Here is a 21,924-nt window from a genome sequence, read left to right as displayed (position 1 = left end):
GAGAGAGAGAGAGAGAGAGACGGTAATAAAGAGGTGAGGCGGGGAGGGGGGCGGTCGCAGTGATTGGAAAATATCGAAGACGCGCACGCGCTAATCCGATGATGGGCCTCAGTTCCAGGGGGGAGTGGTCTGTTAAAAAAAAGGAGTAGGAGCGGGGCGGGAGGAGCTCGCACTGGCGCGCCGCGTCCCTTCCTTCCGAGGCTTTTGTGTTTTAAACTCTCATATCTCACATATCAATAATTCAAGCGCGCGCGAGAGAGAGCAGACGGAGCTCCCCCCGCGCGCTATGAGTTCTGCTGCCTCTTCACTCGTCCAGGGCCCCTCCGCAGCGCGCGCGACTCCCGCTTATTGTGTTTCCAAGTGACAGAAAAGCTGCTGAGAAGTGAGAAAAAGAGGAAAAGAACAGGTGGGAACCGGCGGCTCGAGCGGAGACACGGGGGTCATTAAGTGATTTTCAAAATAAAGGAGACGTCCAAAAATAAACCGTGTGGTTTTCCTCTTCGAGAGACTCCGCGAGGGAGAAATCTATTGCAGCGGGTTCATTAAATCAAAGACAGCGGAGTGGCATCTAGTTGTAAAAACAAGCCTCCTTCAGGTTCATCTGGGGGACACCGGGAAACTATTCCTGCCGTACTTTTTGAAAGGGGAATAGAGCCGCGGTAAAAGGTGTGAAAACGACCGAAGAAGTTCACCGTCCTGGTCCCGGTATGTTGGCGCTTTGCCTGCTGAGTGCCGTGTGGCTCGCGGCGAGCCCGGCCCGCGCTCAGAACGAGACGGAACCAATCGTCCTGGAGGGGAAGTGCCTAGTGGTGTGCGACTCCAACCCGACCGCGGACCCCACAGGCACGGCACTCGGGATCTCGGTGCGCTCCGGCAGCGCCAAGGTGGCGTTCTCCGCAGTCCGGAACACCAACCACGAACCCTCCGAGATGAGCAACCGGACCATGGTCATCTACTTCGACCGGGTAGGAGAAAGCAATATTCTGTTCTATTCTAGAGCAACAGAAGTCAGAGAAGCAAATGAAGTGTATTTAGTCAGCCCTGCCTCTTTTATTTCATAGAAAAACTAGCGATGAAGAAATGATCATGATCAGCATAAGGAGTTTCAGACGGCGTGTGCCTGCTGTGGCAGTTGTCAAATAGCCTAAAGAGGAGAAACAGCTTGCGCTTTCAATGGATGGAAGAGAAAATGTCATACATTTAACAGAAACAAATATAGGCCATTTTTTTCTGCGCCATTGCTGACTAATGACATCCCGACACTGTTTTACTTGTCTCTATTTATGCATCTTAAAACAACAACAAAGAGGGACAGGCTTAAAGTTAACTTATTTCAGGAGCATATTGTGTTCAAATATTTAAAAGGTCATACAAACAGGAATCCAGGATGAATATACTTCCCTATAAAGCCAAGTGCAGTATATGAAACCACTGATAACACGATTTCTGTAGAATTCTGGTTCTGAAAGTATGTGTGTTATGATCGTTTTGGATAATAATTAATACATAGCAAACTAGTAAACCATAATCCACCATCGGTGTATCAAATATTCATTTGTTGGGACAATAAACAAACTTTAAAGACACGTTTTACCTTAAATGTTCGCGTAGTTACCGCACTAAAGCTTTATATGGCAGTATAGGCTCCGCACAGCTGCATCTCGTGCACCTCTGGCAATGGAAATGGAGCGGAATTAAATCGCTCTCGGTAACGATTCTTTTTTAGAGGTACTACATTTCCAAAGTGGCTGGGAAAGTATAGGTAAGCCGTTGGAATATTTCAACTTCTCTGAGCTGACAATATGGGATATGGGAACTGACATCTCGCCAAATAATTTAGTAACGGCAGGTCGCGAGGACGAGGTCCTACCCGCCTCCCGTTAAAGGTTAATTCTCTCTCAAACTGCCCTTCAATTACACGCCATAGTTCGCCTCCATCCATAAAACCGGACATTTAGCTGTGGAAATGCATAATTGAAAACTCAATTTAAAAGATTGATTGAGATCTCTTTCATTTCCCATAAAGTTTGGGGGTTGTGACGGAGAAGGCTGGAGATAAAAGCAGAGTTATTCCACTATAGGCTACATCAGTGAATGTGAAACTGCGGTCCGGGGCCAGGGGGGGCCTTTAGAGTCCTCTATCAAAAAAACAAGTGAGATATCAATTTCATTAGACTCTACTAGAAATTATTCTCAAATGAAAATGCACAATAATGACATGTGGGCTATAGGTTTCATTCTCTCCAAGTAAATTAAACAGTTCCGTAGAAAATAAAATCCTGAGGATACACTGAGTCAGAAGGGCGCCACGGCTTAATGTGCGTCTTTCTTTGAGCTTTTTTTATTGAAATATGCGGGATTGTCTGCTTTTCAGATGGTTAATGTTTGTCTGTCAGGACGTCCCTGTAATAAGGAATTCATGCGCCCGTGACTTTTAACACTGTGAAAGATGTAAGACGAAAGTTTATCAAGCAATTATTATCATTATTTTTCTTTCTTTCTTTCTTTCTTTCTTTCTTTCTTTCTTTCTTTCTTTCTTTCTTTCTTTCTTTCAGGTTCTAGTAAATGTTGGGAAGAACTTTGACGAGGAGAGGAGTAATTTCATCGCTCCGCGCAAAGGGATTTACAGTTTTAACTTCCACGTAGTGAAAGTCTACAACCGCCAAACTATACAGGTAAAGCGCCTTTCCGTGTCTTTGTCTTTTATGTATATGTATATGTGTCTCTGTGCGCGTGGGCCACACCACGCGCCCGTCCCCCACGCTCTTTACCCCCCACAACAGTTGAATATGAGCCGCGCGGGAAGGTTTTTTTGCAGATGATCGACATGTCTTTCCCGGGAGACAACGACGGATCCGAGCGTTACCGGATGAAAGTTAGTCCCCCACCGCCTGCCGGCCCGATCCTAATGAAGCCATACACGCGGAGAGGACGGAGCCGAGTCAAGCGCGTGTAGCCGGGCAGGAGGACGGGGTGCTGCGGAGAGCGAGGAGGGCCACGCGGCTCCCGCAGCGTCGCCTTCAGCACCCTGGACAGCGGCGGTTCCTCTTCCTAGGAAAGAGGCTGAGTGAGAGTTGGAATCATTTCAGAGATGAAAACATTCACCTTTGTAACGGCTTAGAAAGCTGCCGACAATTTGGGTGCTAGCGGGTCCAATTTGGCCCGGGAAGTCCAAAGCCCATCATCCAATATTGTTTTTCACCTCATAGCTAACTTATGCATTAATTTACATAGTGTGTGATTGTTTTAGCGTGCTCCTCCTATGGTGCTGTTTTTTTGTCCTTGCTTGCGGCCTTACTGGCACCTCTTTCCCTTGTTCCCCCTGGCTGGTTCATTGTGTGGGTTGCTAGTGTGGGTGTGTCCTCAACATCACTCTCTTTATCAAAGATTTGATCAGTAGGTGATCATAAGATCGTAAGATGTTTGTCTGTGAGCGTTTGTCAACATTCAAGTTCATTTTTAGTCAAAATGTTCTGTGAGAAATTCTGTGTCCCGGGGGTCAAGGAGTGGTGCAACTTATGCAACAGCCAGTATTCTCTGCAGGGTCATATCTGACCCGAAACACTACACATGTCAATTTCTTGGGGGGGCCTTACAATTCACTAAAATGTGTGAAATGGTTTCTGAGGATATTATAAAGCCTTGTTCCGATATAAAAACGTAAATGGTACTTTTTACACATTTGAACTTGAAAACAGGTCAGATTTGAGCCTAACAAAATATAAGGGTTAAGTATTTTGAATAGAGCACGCAGAGGCAGCGGTTACCCCCGTTTCTCTCTCTCTTACAGTCATACCCACTCATCCGTAGATTCTGTGGAATTAATTATAATGTTTTCCACTTATTTGTTTCTGACACACACTGCCTGCAGTATGCCCCGTGACAACTCTCCTTTCATCCTACTAACAACTCGTTCACTGTGCCTTAGATGAAGCCTCCGTATTCTTTTCATGTGTCAAGTGATGAAGCACTTGAGTAGTCTTAAACCCATTTCCAGCATTTAACATGCAAGTGATGAGCTTTACAAGCCACAGCGTTAATTACAATGTATCTCTTACAAATTAAACTGTTGTGTAATTATGCAGTTGGCTCCCCGGGGCTTTGGCATTATGTTTTGCTACTTATACTTTATTATTAGAGACTTGAATTAATTAACATGGCAGCAGCAGTAACAACAATAACAACAGCAAGGAGGGCGGGTGATGTTTGTGTGTGTGTGTGTGTGTGTGTGTGTGTGTGTGTGTGTCTGTCTGTCTGTCTGTCTGTGTGTGTGTGTGTGTGTGGGGGGGGGGGGGGGGGGGGGGGGGCAAGCTTGGCGCATATTCCCAGTCATATTTGTGTGACTGGACGCAAATGGAGTGTGGATGGCTAACACTTGACTCATGGCACTGAAGCAGTTAGGTCTGTCATACCACGCAGAACACAATGCTGATATGGGATTCACATGACCATTAGAGCTGTTATTTGTGCCTTTTTTTAAATTAGCAATACAACTAAAAAGGAAAAACAAGAGAAGTTGTCATTTTAATAATCTCCTGACCAACTGACTTTTACAACCAGAATATTTAGGCCAGCACAGCATTTTAGTTTAAATTAGAGAACCGATCCAGTTTTTTTAATCCAATCCGATACCTGGGCTGAGCATATCGGCCGATATCAGATACCGATCCTGCTGTTGAATGAATGAGGCGTGTACCTGTCCATATGAAGACATCAGGCTTGACATAACCATTTTGCCTTGTTAAAAAAAGGTAACAAATGAACACAGATATAAATGTACTTCTTATTATTTATTAACAAATAACAAAGTGTTCATTAGCCGCAAAAATAAACAAATAACACTTCCATGTAAAGTGCACTGCAAACAGATATTTTCAAATGTAACATTAAACCCTAACCGCTGTCGCAAACATAGAATTGAAGTGAGTAGATCACTGTAACTGTATTGCTGTGTATGATATTAAAACAAAAAAACTGAAACCAGCTAATAAGTCGATATGGGAGCCGATATCCGGATACAAGTATCGGATCGGTGCATCTGTAGTTTAAATCCTCTAAAACCCTAAACAATTTTAAATAAAATTATTCACAACTGATTTAACAACTTTAGATTTGCAGTTGGTAAAAGCTATATCGTGTCACGTTTCTGACATGAAACAGGTGTAGGTTCTCTCCCCTAAGCCTCAAGCCTGTATGCTGCTCACCATCAACCTCTTCCACTCACCCATCCATCCATCCAGCGCATCTGCTGTGTTGAAAACTCCCACTGTTTGATTGCCTTAGAGGCAGCTACTGTGGTGCATGCAAGTGATGAGAGACAGCAGGAAAAGGAGAGCGGTACGGACAAAGAGGATGGGATGGAGAGGAGAGGATGAAAGTAAATATAAAATAGGGACAAGGGAGGTGTAACAAAAAGAAAGGATAGAAACTGAGAACTGAAAAGGTGGGAGGATTGAAGGGACAGGATAAATAAGAAAAACAGAGAAAAGAGGGACATGTCTGACAAGAACAAAGGATGGACAGGAAGGAAAGAGAGGTTGAGAAAGGTTCAGGCAGGACAAAGAAAGATAGCAAGAAAGCCAGACATCATGAGTAACCATTGATCAGTGGATGCTGGGAGATGAACAAAGAGAAGGAGAAACAGTTTGTTCCATCTCTCATCATTCCTTTCCTGTGCATAGATCTGTCTATCTATCTATGAGGGGTGAGAGGAGTGATGTGGGTGTCAAAAAGCAGCTACAAATCTATTTCTCTTTGCCTAGCAATTAAATACAAATATCGCAATCGAAATACAGTATATTCTCTGATCTAAAGGGATCTCCATCGCACTACCCATACTACCACCCATCAGCTATGCCTTTACTTCCACTAATGGATAGCTCTCCTAAATTATTTTTGAAAATCACCTACGATATACATATCTAACACTTTTTTTTTATAGGCTTTCATTTCAGGTGCAGTGATTTACATGTCTTACATGTGCCACTGCTCACTATTTGAAATAGAATTGAAACAAATGCATTCTATAGTCCAACGTGAACATCCTGTACCTGCATCTTTTTAACAGAGAGCTCCAGATCAGAGAGACGAACAGATGAGCCACTGGTAGGGTATCAATACTCACCATTGTGAGGTGTTTATTTTCACAATTTCTTGAAGACCATGATAGTGTCTAGTGGAAATAAATTGGGGGATTAGACAGGGTTTGGTGTCTGTTAAAGTACTGTGTAGCCAGCAGTCTTTTTTATTACTTGTCACTGTTAAAGTCCCAGTTGGCAACATTTGTTTGATAATATTAACTGGAACTGGCACTACGCTCCGATAGAACAACATAAATCAAGCAGTTTTAGAAAAAAAAATGCACCTCTACGTGCAGGTAGAGCTTGTTGTTTGTTTCACAAAAATCCACAGCACTTGTATCATCCTGTCCACTCAGCACAGAGCTGACTCTCAGTCACAGTGCACACACCACAGATCCATCGTCCACGCTCGCGCATGTTACAATACAGGAGGCACAGGCCTCAAGCTAGTCATACGCTAAATGACGTTAGCAGTATCAATCTATGAGTAAGTTAGCCAGCCTAACTCCATGTAGTCCTGTTAACAGGAATCTGGTGCACACGCACTGACGAGCACTCGATGGGAGGGAGCGGAGGAGTTCGCTGGTAGAGGAGGAGGGGCGTGAGAGTTGTAAACATTGAAAATCTGCCGGACTTGCCGACTGCAGCTTTAAGTTGATCTTCTTGTTGTTTTAAAAATGGCCTCCCACAGAAAATGTCTCATTTCTTATATTACCGAAAATATAAAGTGAAAAAAGGAGATATAAAGTGAAAAAATGTTTATGACTATTTATTGTGGTTTTGTAGTGTGTATAAGCCGTATTTTACAACAGTAGCTTGAACACCTTGGCATTCAGAGACGGCATTCATAAAGCCTGGGGTCACAGCAGCTTTGTAGAGGTGAAAGCTTCACAAGAAGCGTATCTAAAATGCCTCATGCTGTCACTGTATTAAGACTTTCTGTTACTATCATTTTACCTTTGAGGGAAGAAAACCTGGAGGCACTGCTTCAAGCTGTTGACAACACACTGCTCTGATAAATAAGAGATTTTACCTTTTACATACTGCTCGTTGGGTTAAAAGAACAGCAGCTGCAAAATCCTTTAAACTCTTTCATTACAAACCCACGTTTGTGCTCTGGTTTCCGATACACATATTTCTATTCTCTCACTTGGGTCACTGGGGTTGTCCCATGTTGAAATGAGATATTTCACTGCAGTTTTCGAATGCTGTGCAGTTCTTTCAGAACAATTAATGCTGCTCCTGTTAATTGTACTGTATACTAAGGAAAGATTGTTAGTTATGCTACAGTTATGCCATGCATCAGTGTTCTTCAGTGTTGACTATGTCATTACCCACTGGTTTGACTCATTATTATGCAGTCCCTTTCACAAGTTTTATTTAGTAGTTTACAATTGGAAATTGGAAACATGACTGAAGAGTTTTACTTGTCAACAGTAATCATTCTGAGGGCAGAATTATACAACCTAATTTATTAGTAATTGGAGCACAGATAAATACCTATAAAGAATGTCAGTTACAAGCTAAAAAATGATATACGTATGATATATGATATATGTTGTGTGACTGTTATATGAGGGCTCTCTCTGATTAAAATGCTTATAGTGCTGTCACAAAGTGTTTATGCCGTACAAACACCACTTCATTGAAGTGTCGGCGAAGTCTGTTTTAAAAACACATACACTTTTTAAAGATTGATATGTGTGTAAAACTGATGAGATGAAACCACATTCCTTCTTGACATCCTTAAATATCATCAAACAGTTTATTAAATACAGTCAGATTCCCTGTGCAGCTTTCCACTGCAGCCTCTGCACTGCTAAACACTGGCTAATCAAAAATAATGGCCAGCCTATGAAGAAATCTAGGGAACACACATCAGTTACCCTTTAAGACAAATCGTATCAATATGATTTATTAAATTGTTATTACATCGTTAAAAGTGACATGTATGAGGTGCCAAACGCATTAAAATTACAAGCCCCTACCTTATAGTTCAGGGGCATGTTGTGTACCGGGAATGATTGTCAATGTTTTGGTCCACAGAATACATAATTCCTTTAAAAACTGCAAACAAAGTATGTTGCAATTTCAACTACAGAATAGGACAACTAGGATCAGTGTAATAAAGTGACTGTGACTGCATGACTGTGAGCTCCTGTGAAGCTTAATTTATACCATCGGCATCATTTAATATCTTCGGTTTGGTTTGCCTGAAGTTAATGTTGTCACACACTCATGTCCTTGTCCACATCAAAGCCCAAAAAGTGACTGTGCCTCTACTCAAAGCAAGCGTGCCTACTGCGCATCCTGCAGTTGTTCGACAATCTGGTCCAGTTGGTGGCATTGGAGGATGAAAGAAAAGAAAAATAAAGATAAAGTGGGACGAGGACAGTAAAGGTAGAACATACTGTAAAGTTCAAAAGATAGTTAGAGCACAGAGTGTTGAAGGAGGAAATCCACCGTCTTTAAAGTTCAGTTCAGACCAAAGATTCGCAATGAGACAAGTTGAAACTTGCAACTACTGCAACATGCAGGTCTGCAACATCAGTTCACACCAGTGAGACGAGGCGAGATGGTGTATCATCTCCATAGCAACGCCTCTCTGTACTTTTGTGCTAACCTCCGACTTTTCAGGATTTTTTGCGTAGCTAGATATGATTTGTAGCATTATAAAGTATAAATGAGGACTGAGATACTCGCTACAGCTGCATTTCTAGTTGTTATATAAATGGCGAAAATACGGTTTTATTTCCATGATTCACTGCTTTGTTCTGGATTACTGCGCTCCCTCTCCTTATTCATTGTATTGCCTGCTCCCTCTCTCTCTCTTTCTCTCTCTCTCTCTCTCTTTCTCTCTCTCTCTCTTGCTCTCTCCCTTTCTCTCTCTCTCTCTCTCTCTCTCTCTCTCTCTCTCTCTCTCTCTCTCTCTCTCTCTCTCTCTCGTTGAGCCTCAGTTCATAACAGCTTTTTCAACCAACTGAGAGTTTGTTAGTGACTTAACCACCGGACTTTGCTAAGACTTGATCGGCTGTTGCAACAGGTGACGTGTGATACGTTCTGAAAAACCAGCTGCCTGCGATTAGACAAGTTGAATCGGTGACACCAGCAGCTGGTTTGAGTCCGGATGAGATGGGTCAGTTCACATCTCTGCAACTTTCTAAAATGGTTATGTCATTGCAAATCTTTTGTCTGAACTGGGCTTAAAGGAATGCAAAGACTACCAACAGCCACCAACTGGAATAGTGTGGAGTGTGTCTTTAGTAAGTTATGAATCGAACCACGTGTGACCGCTTGAGAACCAATCTGCGAACAGGGTCAGTATGTCCGAGCCTTAAATGAGTCTTGTTTTACCAAGTGAGAATCATTTTTTACACTTAATGCCTCACAAACAGCATAAGTGAGAAATACTAGGAGCAAGTGGACTGGGGAATAAGAGGCAAGGCAAAGCCACATAAATAAACACCTTATCTATTCCTGTGTGGAAGGAGGAAGCGCAAGGTAAAGACAAGATAATGGATTTGGTTTGTCTGCAGCTGGCCAGAGAGACAGTATATTCTGGGAGCTGTCAGGCCTCACAACGACACTGTATTTTAGCTACTTGTTTGTGAGCTTGTTTCAAGGGCGGGTACACACAATACTGCTGTAAGGTAGAGTAAATTTAGCCATGTGAAAGTAGCGACATGGCTCTGGGGATGACATGTGGGCCAGTTGTTCGGTCTACCACTGAAATGTTTCAGCAACCACTGGATGGATTGAATTTTGTACAGACATCCATGGTCCCCACAGGATTATCCTACTGACTTTGGTAGTTGCCTGACTTTTCCTGTGCCACCAGCAGGTCAAAGCTTTCACTTATCTGCCTGGGGACCTGTAGACAGGGAACCAGAGGAAGTTGTTTTTAGGAAGGTGTTTTATTATTTTCGCAAATATGTCTGGTCAACCTCCCAATCAGACAGATTTAGTAAAGAGTAGTTAGCATTTTTGAAAACAACCAACCTTTTGGTTAATTCACAGACATGTTGATGTTACATCATCACAGCTCATCTCTGCATGCTGTAGTCTGTTTACTTTAGGCTTGCTTGTGTGTTACATTGTGTTTGGGCATATACTGATTACATTACCTGCCCACCTCCCCCACTGTGTCTTTTATATAAAAATAAAACCCATTTAGTTAATTTTAACCCATATAAAAGTCTCTCTTACCCATAACTCTCTTACCCCTAACAGGACCGAGGAGACGATGGCAGAGGATTGAAAGTAAAAGCGAAAAGCTAAAGTGCAGAGTCTGATCAAAAATATTATAATGTATATTGTATTGTTATTTTAGAATAGATTATCAGTGTGTTTTAAGATTCACTTGTGGCTCGCAGAAGAATAGACCAGAGACTAGATGGCAAGCTGTCCACACAGCTAAAAACAGCTATGAACTGAATAGTCAGTTGGTAACCATCATAAGTATACACAGTCTATGGTAAAAATGGGTGACAAAAAGCAGGCAGAACTTTAGGGCGGTTTAACCTCCTGTCTCAACCTAGGCACTTTTTTTTTTTTTTAAATAATAAGTTGTAACCCCTGGGGGAAAAAATGTATTTTGTTCTCCTTTACTTTCTTCGTGTTTACAATCTATCATGGTGATTTATTGTTGCGATTTGCATTTTATTTTATCTTTTTATCGGAAATACATTGACTGATGGTTAATAAAAATAATGATGTTAAAAAAATAAAAATAAGTCATATCCCAGCAATTTGGTATAAAAAAAATCATCTAAACATGAATAAAAAAGTGTTAACCTTTTAAAAGCAGCAACAAATTGGTCAAAACTCAAACAGGAATTAAAATCCCATTAGATAATGTATATTGAATATAAACATAGAATTTACTTGAATCGATGGGCCCAATATCAGTACCGGTATCAGTTTGTCTCAACTAACTTTACATTTACCCTGGTGATGGTAGACTAGGGAAGCCTTCTCTGCTTGTTTCCTGTCTGCCTGTTCACGATCAACTCTCCAATGAAAAGGGAAAATTCCACCAAAATAGTATGAAATAAATTATTTTTAGATACACATAAGCACTGTATTATCCTTTTTGAGCCTTGTTAGCAAAGGATAACTGAGGGAAGTTATGGTGGCCATGAGGATGCATGTGAGAAGACACTTTAAGCATTAAGACCAATTTCCTCATTGACACCTGATGAAAGTGATACTCAAAAGCAGCTCCAGACTGACATCAGTGTGACATCATACATTATAATAACCAGTTCAACCTATGCAAAGTGCTTTTTTTTTATCATATGTGCATTTTGCAATGAAGTGATATTCATCGATGGTCAACAACATCATCAAGAAACCAGAAAGGAAGAGTGATTCCTTTTGAAAAGTGTGAAAACTTACGTTTCACTTCATATATTTACTGTGACATTTTAATGGATTTATTTGGGTGTGGACACCACATACTGGTGACTAATCCATTAAAATCATCCATTGTCAGAAGTTCTGTGTATGTACATTGTTTTTGTTGCACACACACGCACACGCACATATACACACACTGACACTCTACAGGCCACAGGCCAGATGTTGGGTTTCATTTCAACCTAAAATAGTCTACTTACTTACAACTTAACAGAAAGTTTCAATAGTTTGTGCTCATGTATGAAAGAGTAGGTATGAGAAAGTACTCTTTGAATATTTGTTGTCTTTAAATTGAACAAGGTTATAACAAAAACCGAACAAAAGTGAGTCATTAGGACTGTAGACAGTCCAAATAAGGAACATTTACTAACTGCTCCTTTGGCCAAAAGCAACATTTAACTTGATAACTTTCAAAACATTACATCAATAATTACAAAAATATGTTTTCAGTGTTACATCCTATACTACAGAGCCACCTAGGGGACATGGAAAAAAAATGATGGATGAAAAAAAAGTCTACTTTTGCATTATCTTGCAAAGCCTATGCGTTCTCGCAAGATTATTCTTTTATTTAAATTATGGATTCAAAAAAGGTCTAGATTTGCGAGATAACGCAAAACTTTTGCTAGATCTGGCTGCTGTCACGTGCAAAACACACCGTCACACACATCAAAAACTTAGAGCAGCAATATCTTACGCAGTGTCAGTGACTGCTCTGAACTCTGATCGAACTGATCAAATATGACACAATATTCTGTTACAGTATTGCATATTTCTGCTGTGAAATTAAAAAGTTTATGACAAAGTAAAACAAAACCAAGCCCAGCCCACCAGCCACCCAGCCGGACAAACTTTCGCATTTTACAGCTAAACAGTACACTAATGAATGTTTCTGAAAACACTTTATATGAGAAATATGCAGTACGGTAAAAGATTGATTTATATTTGATCAGCGCTGTATAGTTTCACAGTTTGATTTCATGAGCAATGATTAACATGGCATCAGAAACTCCTCTGCTCTGACTGAGGGCCTACTCACACTGTCCTTCTGGCCGGGGCCAAAACCGTTTTTTCAGCTAAAGCATAGTACCTTTAAGCAGTGTGAGTGCACCCGCTCCGCGCACAACTGCGGCCATGAAAGAGGTGGGCTTTAGTGGAGCCGTTTGCACATGTACGAGCATGGGCGTGCGCACGTGTGCGAGCACGAGCCCTACGGCAGTAGCGTTATGTCCGCCTGTGCGGACATGTAAATAGAACGACAGACCATGCGCGGATATTTAACAACAACAATGGCGGTGAAAGGTTCATGTTGGTGTGATGCGGAGGTGGAGTGTCTACTGCAGATTTGGTCGGATGAAAATATTCAAAAACAGTCGACAAGACGCACAAAAACTCTGAGGTCTGTGGAAAGATTTGTAAACAAAGCCACACACACGCGATCAATGCGTGTGACGTGTTATGGCGTGATGGCATATGAACAGCAAGAAGCATTGGCCGGCCCTGGCAGTGTGAGTACAAACGGGGCTGGGGCGCGGGGGGGAGAGGGAGGTGGGACAAGTACCCTAAAGCCCGGGTCGCGGTCTGGAAGGACAGTGTGAGTACGCTCTGAGTGTCGGTCAGGCGCAGTAGGTCTAGTAGATGATATTAGGAGTAGAGAGAGAGATAAAGATACATTACTGTTTCAAAGAGCGTCTGTCTTATTGTGCTGTCAGGATATACTGAAAGTTTCAACATATAGAACAGAGAAACAGAAAGTTACAGACTTCAGCTTTAAAGGATGTGTATTTATTGTAGAAAGCCTTTAGCAGTCTTTCAGTTGGTTAACCACACAAATCTGTGTGTAGCTACCAGCTTCAAATACTGCGTGAGCATGGCTGCTGTATCACTTCCAGACTATAGCTGTGCTGGTGAGACATCTGCAGTTTTGCAGAAACATTAAATCCTGTTTGAGTGGTCTTTCATCAGATTGTCCTTTCAGTTCTGATTGGCCCTGCTTTAGTCCAGCTCTGATCCAACCTAGTTGTACGCTGTTTCAGGGTTCAGTTGAGTCTTTGTGGTACCTGAACCTCTTGCTTATTTTGCTCTGTTCAAAAATCTACATGTTATGTTGCTTTAATATGGTATTTAGATGGCTTCTGTTACAAGTTGGCTTGATCTGGGTTTGTATAGGTATGGACTCTTACCTCTATAAGGAAAACACACATAAGGACTGCTTTCAAATACCAGAGATAGCAGGTTTAGGTAGGTTTGTTTATCATTAGCAGGCCCATTGCTGGATTAGTGGTTAGCTCGTCTCTCTGATGCAGCCCCACCAGCACTGGTCTTGACTCTTGTAAGCAGCCAAGCTGTTGTTTTACCTAATTTCAGTTTAGGTTGTTGTTGGATGGATCCTCAAAAACAATAGTCCAAGTGTCCATGGGCTGGAACGTTGTGACTGAGGTGTGGTCTGAAAAGCCTCTTTAACAGCGAGCATCTCCCTGCGGCCTTCATGTCTGACTTGTTAACTTTCCTTCCACCAGTTGCTCTGACGGTGACACATTTGATCACTTACACTGTGTAACCACACCTCCATCCATCTCTCAACTTTAAAACAGGCCACAAGTCAAAATAAAGTATAGCCAGAAAGAAGAACATACTTTACTTCTAACACTTCTGGTACCTGTCAGATTTGTAAGACAAGTGTGCAAACACTGAAAGAAACATTTGTGATTTTCTGTGATGGCAGCTGGTAAACCATGTGAACAGCTGATAGTACAAATATTTATATTTACAGCAGAAGGGTTGGACAGGCTAGGGTATTAGATTTCCCACATTCTGTCTGGAAGTAGAAAAAAATGTGTGGATTTCAGGGAATAGGGAAAGAATTAGTTGTTAGGCCTGTCCAAGTTTTGTAATGACTATCAAAGTGCCAGGCATTTCTACAAAGCCAGATGTTCTTAAAGACAGTTTGACTTCACCCAGTTTACCCACAACTGCCAAACCTGTTCATATTTTATCATTCACTGTCAGACCTATTTAATTCAAATGCAATTGTAGCAATACACAATAACTGTAGTCCATTTATCATTTGTCTTTATGGTCACAGTGGTTGATTGTGATGAGGCAGTTAGATGGAGCTTGTCATACACTCAACAAAAATATAAACGCTTTTAACACTTTTGTTTTTGCTCCCATTTTTCATGAGATGGACTTAAAGATCTAAAATTCATTCCAGATACACAATATTACCATTTCTCTCAAACATTGTTCACAAATCTGTCTAAATGTGTGATAGTGAGCACTTCTGCTTTGCTGAGATAATCCATCCCGTCTCCAAAGGCGTTTCAGAGAATATGTCAGTACATCCAACCGGCCTCACAAACGCAGACCACGTGTAACCACACCAGCCGAGGACCTTCACATACAGCAGGTTCACCTCCAAGATCGTCTGAGACCAGCCACTGAGACAGCTGCTGAAACAATTGGTTTGCATAACCAAACAATTTCTGCACAAACTGTCAGAAACTGTCTGAGGGAAGCTCAACTGCATGCTCGTCGTCGTAAGAGACTTGAATGGGCAAATGCTCACATTCGATGGCGTCTGGCACGTTGGAGAGGTGTTCTCTTCACGGATAAATCTCGGTTTACATTGTTCAGGACAGATGGCAGACAGCGTGTGTGGCTTTGTGTGGGTGAGCGCTTTGCTAATGTCAATGTTGTGGATCGAGTGGCCCATGGTGGTGTTGGGGTTATGGTATGGGCAGGCATCTGTTATGGACGAAGAACACAGGTGCATTTTATTGATGGCATTCTGAATGCACAGAGATACCATGATGAGATCCTGAGGCCCATTGTTGTGCCATACATCCATGAACATCACCTCATGTTTCAGCAAGATAATGCACGGCCCCATGTTGCAAGGATCTGTACACAATTCTTGGAAGCTGAAAATGTCCCAGTTCTTGCATGGCCAGCATACTCACCGGACATGTCACCCATTGAGCATGTTTGGGATGCTCTTGACCGACGTATTCGACAGCGCGTACCAGTTCCCACTAATATCAAGCAACTTCGCACAGCCATTGAAGAGGAGTGGACTAATATTCCACAGGCCACAATTGACAATCTGATAAACTCTATGCGAAGGAGATGTGTTGCACTGCATGAGGCAAATGGTGGTCACACCAGATACTGACTGGTTCTGAGTCCCCAGACCCCCAATAAAGCAGAAAAATGTACTGTACATTTCAGGGTGGCCTTTTATTGTGGACAGTCTAAGGCACACCTGTGCACTAATCATGATGTCAGATCAGCATCTGGATGTGGCACACCTGTGAGGTGGGATGGATTATCTCAGCAAAGCAGAAGTGCTCACTATCACACATTTAGACAGATTTGTGAACAATGTTTGAGAGAAATGGTAATATTGTGTATCTGGAATGAATTTTAGATCTTTAAGTCCATCTCATGAAAAATGGGAGCAAAAACAAAAGTGTTGCGTTTATATTTTAGTTGAGTGTAGATGACATACTGTACGTTGTGTTTGTGTTTTACTCAAGTTTTATGTGCAGACAGTACAACTGCCAGTGTCATAGTAAGTCAATAATGTCAAAGACGATACAATTGATGACAGGACCAAAAACATTTCACTTTTGAAACATTGCTACACACGTCCAGTCAACTGCCAAAATAAAAGCAACACCTGCATCAAAGTCAACATTTAGCAAGAGCTACACAAAGGCTTAATGTATGGAACCTGTGTCAGAAGTATTACCTGGTTATCTAAGGCCACCAAAGCAATTTAAAGCCATAGTCTCTTTACACAGTGAAACTTGCATGGCAGAGGCTGCAGAGGGCGGCTTTTGAGTCAGACCCCACAACGTGAAGGATCAAAAAATTTTGTCAGAGCATTGTTATAAAGTGATTAAATAAAGACTATTATGCTCAACATTTTACAATGATCCATTTCAAAATTTGACTCGTATGAAGCACTGTTTCTTTCTTTTTTATGTGTCTATGTGCTGTGTAGCCCACGTCATTCGTAGTTAAGGGCCTGCTTTCAGCATCAAATAATTAATTCCTCTAGGACAGGGGTTTTAAAAGTCTGAGACAATGGGCCTGCCCTCGGGTTAAGCTTTGAAAGAGCAGTCAGGTTTACTAACTACTTACTTAGTTTCAATTCCTGGATGCCTATGGGATCTATCGGTGTTCATGTTTCCAATGTATGCCGTAATGAAAACTTTTTCTACAGAATTTATAAAAAATTATGCTTGGGGTGATTTAGATATTGTTTTCTAGCTATGCCTTTTTTTATTTTTCAAAAATAGGTCAACAATTGACTGGTGTTGACCTTTGACCTTGACTACGAGGGGCTTGTCTTAATGCTTCTTCTATGCAATCCTCTTCCATCCCCAGTAGTGAACCACACTGACTTTTCATCTTTACCTCTTATATACTAAACCTTAACTGTCATAGAGGACACTTATTATTATTATTGATGTTTTTCTTCTCTATCGCGTTTTTCTCTTTCTCATTGTTTTGCTGTGATTTGTTTTAACCCACAAGCCAAATATCAGATACCGCCTGATTCAAACATAATTTTTACTTTGTTTATGATTAATAATTATAAATAATTAAAACAAAAAAATAATAATAAGAGGGGGTAGGACCAGAAAAGGTTTTAACTTCTTGCTATCGCTTTTGAACATGAACTATATTATTTGAGTTATGTATCTATTCTGAGAATCCCATTTGCTTGTTTTAAAAAAAAAAAATTCTGCTTTCCTTTTTACTGCTCACTCACTTTATTTAGTTTGTATTATTATTATATTTTTTAACATGTTCAATAAAGATAAAAAAAAAAACATCAACTTAATGACCCAATCAAAAACTTGAAATCTACAGAAAATTGACTTGATGGGAATATATAAAGTTGAAAAAAAGAACAACACAGAAATGATCAGCAAGGCTTTTCTACTTAAAGCTGCAGTCGGCAAATCTGGCAGATCGAGTTGACAACTCTCACGCCCCTCCCCCTCTACCACCTCCTTCCTGTGAACGCGCCCATCTCTTCTCTCATCAATAAACAGCATGGAGTACATGCTACATGGAGGTAGGCTGGCTAACTTACTCATAGATAGCAACTGCTAACGTCATTTAGCGTATGCCTAGGTATGTACCTGTGATATTGTAACATGCGTGAGGGGGGAGGTGGACCTGTGGCGAGTGCACTGTGCCTGACAGTCAGATCTTACACAGCCCTGTGAGTGGACAGTTTGATACGGGCATGGTGTATTTTTACATGTAGAGGCACATTTTTTTTCTAAAACTGGATGATTTATGTTGTTCTATTGGAGCATCATGTCTGTTTCAGTGAATATGATCAAACAAATGTTGCCGACTGCATGTTTAAGTGGAAACTCATTTCAGGCGCATATTATTATTCATAATCATAATAATAAATATTTTTTAGATATTTTCAGTTTGTTCACACTGAACATAATCTTTATTTAGATCTTTATTTTCTTTTTTCTTAGTTCATTTCTAGAATTGGTTGTTAATTTTGTATTCACAAGGAATAATTTATTCTTTAATGAAGTTATTTGTTCAGGAAAGCAGCCTCCCTCCGTCATAATGGAGCATCATCTAAATAGAAAAAGTTTATTTTCATTCCAGCTCCAAAAATCTGTCAGGCCCTAATACAGTCTAGCCAAGATAGGCTAATATTACTGTTTAACATAACCTTAGACTACATCAAATGCATACAAAATGTCTGTCCTGAGGGATATATTAGTTTCTGTCTCTGTGTGGTATTCTCTTGATAGCTAATGAAGTAATTAATGTCATATTTTTGTAAAATATAATATGTAAATGCTATTAAGGGCCCTCTGCTCTCGTTTGAGTTCTCAATTGACATATTTTTAAATAATTTTACTCTTTTGGTGTGTTTTAACATTTGGCAACTGATTCAAAGTTGCATGTTTTGCCTTGCACTTAAGAAGAGATATGATGGGGGAAGACTTTGCCCAGTGGTAATGATGTTGTTCCCTGAGGCAATATTGAAGAAGACTGGTGAAGATTTGCTGACATTTGTAAGATCTGTTTTTATGCCCTGGTCCATAATGTAAATAGTTCAGTAACATTCTGACATTTGCTCTGGTTGCCTCAATCCCTTTGCATCATTGAAGCTTGTTTTTTAATTACACACAGATCGCTTCTCTTGAAACTTTCTAAAATCACACCAGTTTATAACAACACAATTCCTGCAGAGTCAAATCTAATCTCTGTGTTTACACAGGAAAAAAGTAAATGTTTTCTCTGACTTTGTGCTCCAAATACGATCTTTCAACAGTTCAGTCGGATAAAATGCACTTTTTCATTAAATTATATTTCGAAAAAGCTCCACAACTGCCGATTTACGTGAACACTTATTATACACACTGGTGGGTTGTGATATCTCTTCAACAATAAGAATAGCAAATTCACAGTAGATTCAACTAATGAATAATCCTAGTGTCGATATATCGATACACTTTGAGTAAATGACAGAAGGTCAATGTAATACATGTTTTCCTTGGACTTAAATACTATCTTTTTAAAACAGGATTTTTTTCGCAATAGCCCTTTTTCACACAGGTGTTGCATTAACAATGGCTTTGTTCCATTCAAGTGTCCCAGTAAGCCATAGCAGTGGGGCAGTGAGTCAGCAGCACCCTGTAACTGGAGCAGCGCTCATTTTATTATTTAAACCTGTGCTTTTTCTTCTGTGACATGTCAAAATGTCTTTCATGATAAATGCCTACTCCTCCTCCTCCTCCTCCTACACTATATGATACTCAATGGAAACTGAAGTAGACCAGTAACAACTTTATTTGGTGCTATTATGTTTTATTTATTCATTTATTCAGATGGAGTACACCGAACGTCTACACCATTTGCTAGGTACCTCAATTGGGGGTTCTGAAAAAACCTTGAATTGCCCCCCCCCCCCAATAAAAAGACCCTAAATTAACCCAAAATTGAACAAATGTCTTTTCAGACTTCACATTCTTCACATTTTAGATTCACATCTAAAAAGAAATGATTGAAATGGTGAAAAAAATAATGTTTGACAAACATATTTCTGTCTCAACATCTATCTCTGCTCTGCTCCACTACAACACAAATGAACAGGGAGTTTCTTACACAGACACTGATGATCAGCAGGCTTTAAAAAAAGGGTTCATATTTTCATATTCATCCATATCAGTGAATCATGCATAAAGTAGTCCCCTACACTGGGAGAACAGGAAGATGGAGAGAAGAACTGGGGCTGAGGAGACTTTACATGAAGACCCTTAAAATGATGATTTACTAATATAACAGTTCAGTAAAATGATGATTCACTAATATAACAGTTAATAAATGATGATTTACTAATATAACAGTTAAGTAAATGATGATTTACTAATAGAACAGTTCAGTAAATGATGATTTACTAATGTAACAGTTAAAATGATGATTTACTAATATAACAGTTCAGTAAAATGATGATTTATTAATATAACAGTTCAGTAAAATTATGATTTACTAATATAACAGTTCAGTAAATGATGATTTACTAATATAACAGTTCAGTAAAATGAGGATTTACTAAAATAACAGTTCAGTAAAATGATGATTTATTAATATAACAGTTAAGTAAAATGATGATTTACTAAAATAACAGTTCAGTAAATGATGATTTACTAATATAACAGTTCAGTAAAATGATGATTTACTAATATAACAGTTCAGTAAAATGATGATTTACTAATATAACAGTTAGTAAACAGTGATACTCTGTTGGCTGTTTAGGACAAATGAACACGAAAGGTAAGAACAGTCAATGATTCCATGTTCAGTACTTTTTGAATGATATGGCGAGCCTCTATGAAGTTGGGATTTATGGTGGCATGGTATGATAGGAGCAAAAAAAAAAACACTTTTGTGTCCCCCCTACAACTTTTGACAATGGAAGAACCAAAATAACCATTCTAATGTGTAACAAACTGAAATTGACTTCTACGGCTTTTAATACCACGACCATGGTGTCACGTGCAAGCATCCTTGCAATTCTCACTGCTGTGCCATCATTGATCAGTCTGAGTGAAAAATGAGTAATTTCTTTAATGTCTTTCGTCCAGTGTTTCCGAATGAACCCTAGAAAACCATTCATGATTTCATGAGGTGTCCTGCTCATAAACAATCCTATACATATAGAGGTGAACACAAAGATGAACGCCTGTCTGCCTTGACAATAATTTATTATCACTTACAACATGTACTTACTAATGCTGTTATGTAATAATTTTTACTCGATGTGAAAGTGTCCTTGGATTTCCTTTATTTTCACTGAAGTGATGATGTAAAATTCGAGTCATTACAGAGCATGACACTGCTGCGATGAGTTTTCTTTTAACAGATGACTGCACACAAATATCCTATTAATACAATTTATAATATTCAGGCATTATAACATGTTCACTCCATCTTCCAATTACGAACTAAACTCATCCCAAACAGTGAAAAACTGCTTATTAAAATGGATACAAAACACAGCAATGGACCACTGAGAGTTATAGGGTGGTAATTGCTTTTCTGGATTGTATTTCTAGAAAGCACTGTGGGTTTCCATAATATTTGCTCAAAAGGAGTCAACAAAGGACAGAAATACCAAAATCAAAAAGCTTGTAGAAACCACAGAATAGACACAGAATTGACCTAATTAAAGTCTCCTGGCCGGCAAAAGACTGATTATGAGAGAGCCTGTGCAGCAGGAAAAGCCTTTTCTGAACAAATGCTAAGCCTGTTAGTTAGCACCACTACAATCATTATAGTGCTTTATTGATCACTATTTGGCAGCAGTCCTGTAACTCAAACAGCATTGTTTCAGCAGGACCACCATAGTTTTAGTTCTGTTCATTTGCTGCAGTAGGCTACTGCTGATGAGTAAAGATCCTGTTGATACTAACTTAAACATGGCACATGTTTCCACAGTGAATAAACGTTTTAAGATTAAGTGGGTGGTAAGATTTTTTTGTGAAACAAACAGTAGTGGAGACTAGTCAGGTTGGTTTCTAGGAGTTAAAGGTTGAATATAGAGAATGAGCAGGACACCTCCATCTAGTGTCTCAAGATCGTAGTCGCAACAACAAAAAATAACTCCAGCAGGTTCGTTGCCTTTAACAATTCGTACAAACATAGTGAGTTTGTACTTTTTTGAAAAACAAGGCTTACGTGTCACTTTGACATGGGTGTCCTCGCATGGTGTACGACTATATAAATACAATCTATGTATCTTTGTTTTCCCAGAAACAATTCTTTCTGTTAGAGGTCTGTTTTTGTACTTTCTTTCGAGTCACCCTGGAGAAACTTTGCTCGAAACTTCTGCTATAGGAAGCTTGGACATTTTAAAGACAGAGGGTGT

At 40.1% G+C, this 21,924-nt stretch overlaps 1 protein-coding gene across 1 annotated transcript in view; it reads left to right on the top strand.

Moving 5' to 3' along the window:
* Positions 1–416: 416 nt before the first annotated feature.
* Positions 417–21,924, top strand: part of cbln1 (cerebellin 1 precursor) — a gene marked incomplete at its 3' end in the record, with an annotated part of 28,979 nt that continues 7,471 nt past the window's right edge. The window contains exons 1-2 of the mRNA XM_083916756.1: positions 417–965; positions 2,556–2,675. Of these exons, the coding sequence (XP_083772882.1) occupies positions 708–965; positions 2,556–2,675 (378 nt within the window). The 5' untranslated portion in view covers positions 417–707. The remainder of the gene's footprint in view (positions 966–2,555; positions 2,676–21,924) is intronic.

The sequence above is a fragment of the Echiichthys vipera genome, assembly GCF_963691815.1.
Source record: "Echiichthys vipera genome assembly, chromosome: 7".
NCBI classification, from domain to species: Eukaryota; Metazoa; Chordata; class Actinopteri; order Perciformes; family Trachinidae; genus Echiichthys; species Echiichthys vipera.
The sequence above is the reverse complement of the archived record's forward strand: the minus strand, read 5'-3'. Positions and strand labels throughout refer to the sequence as shown.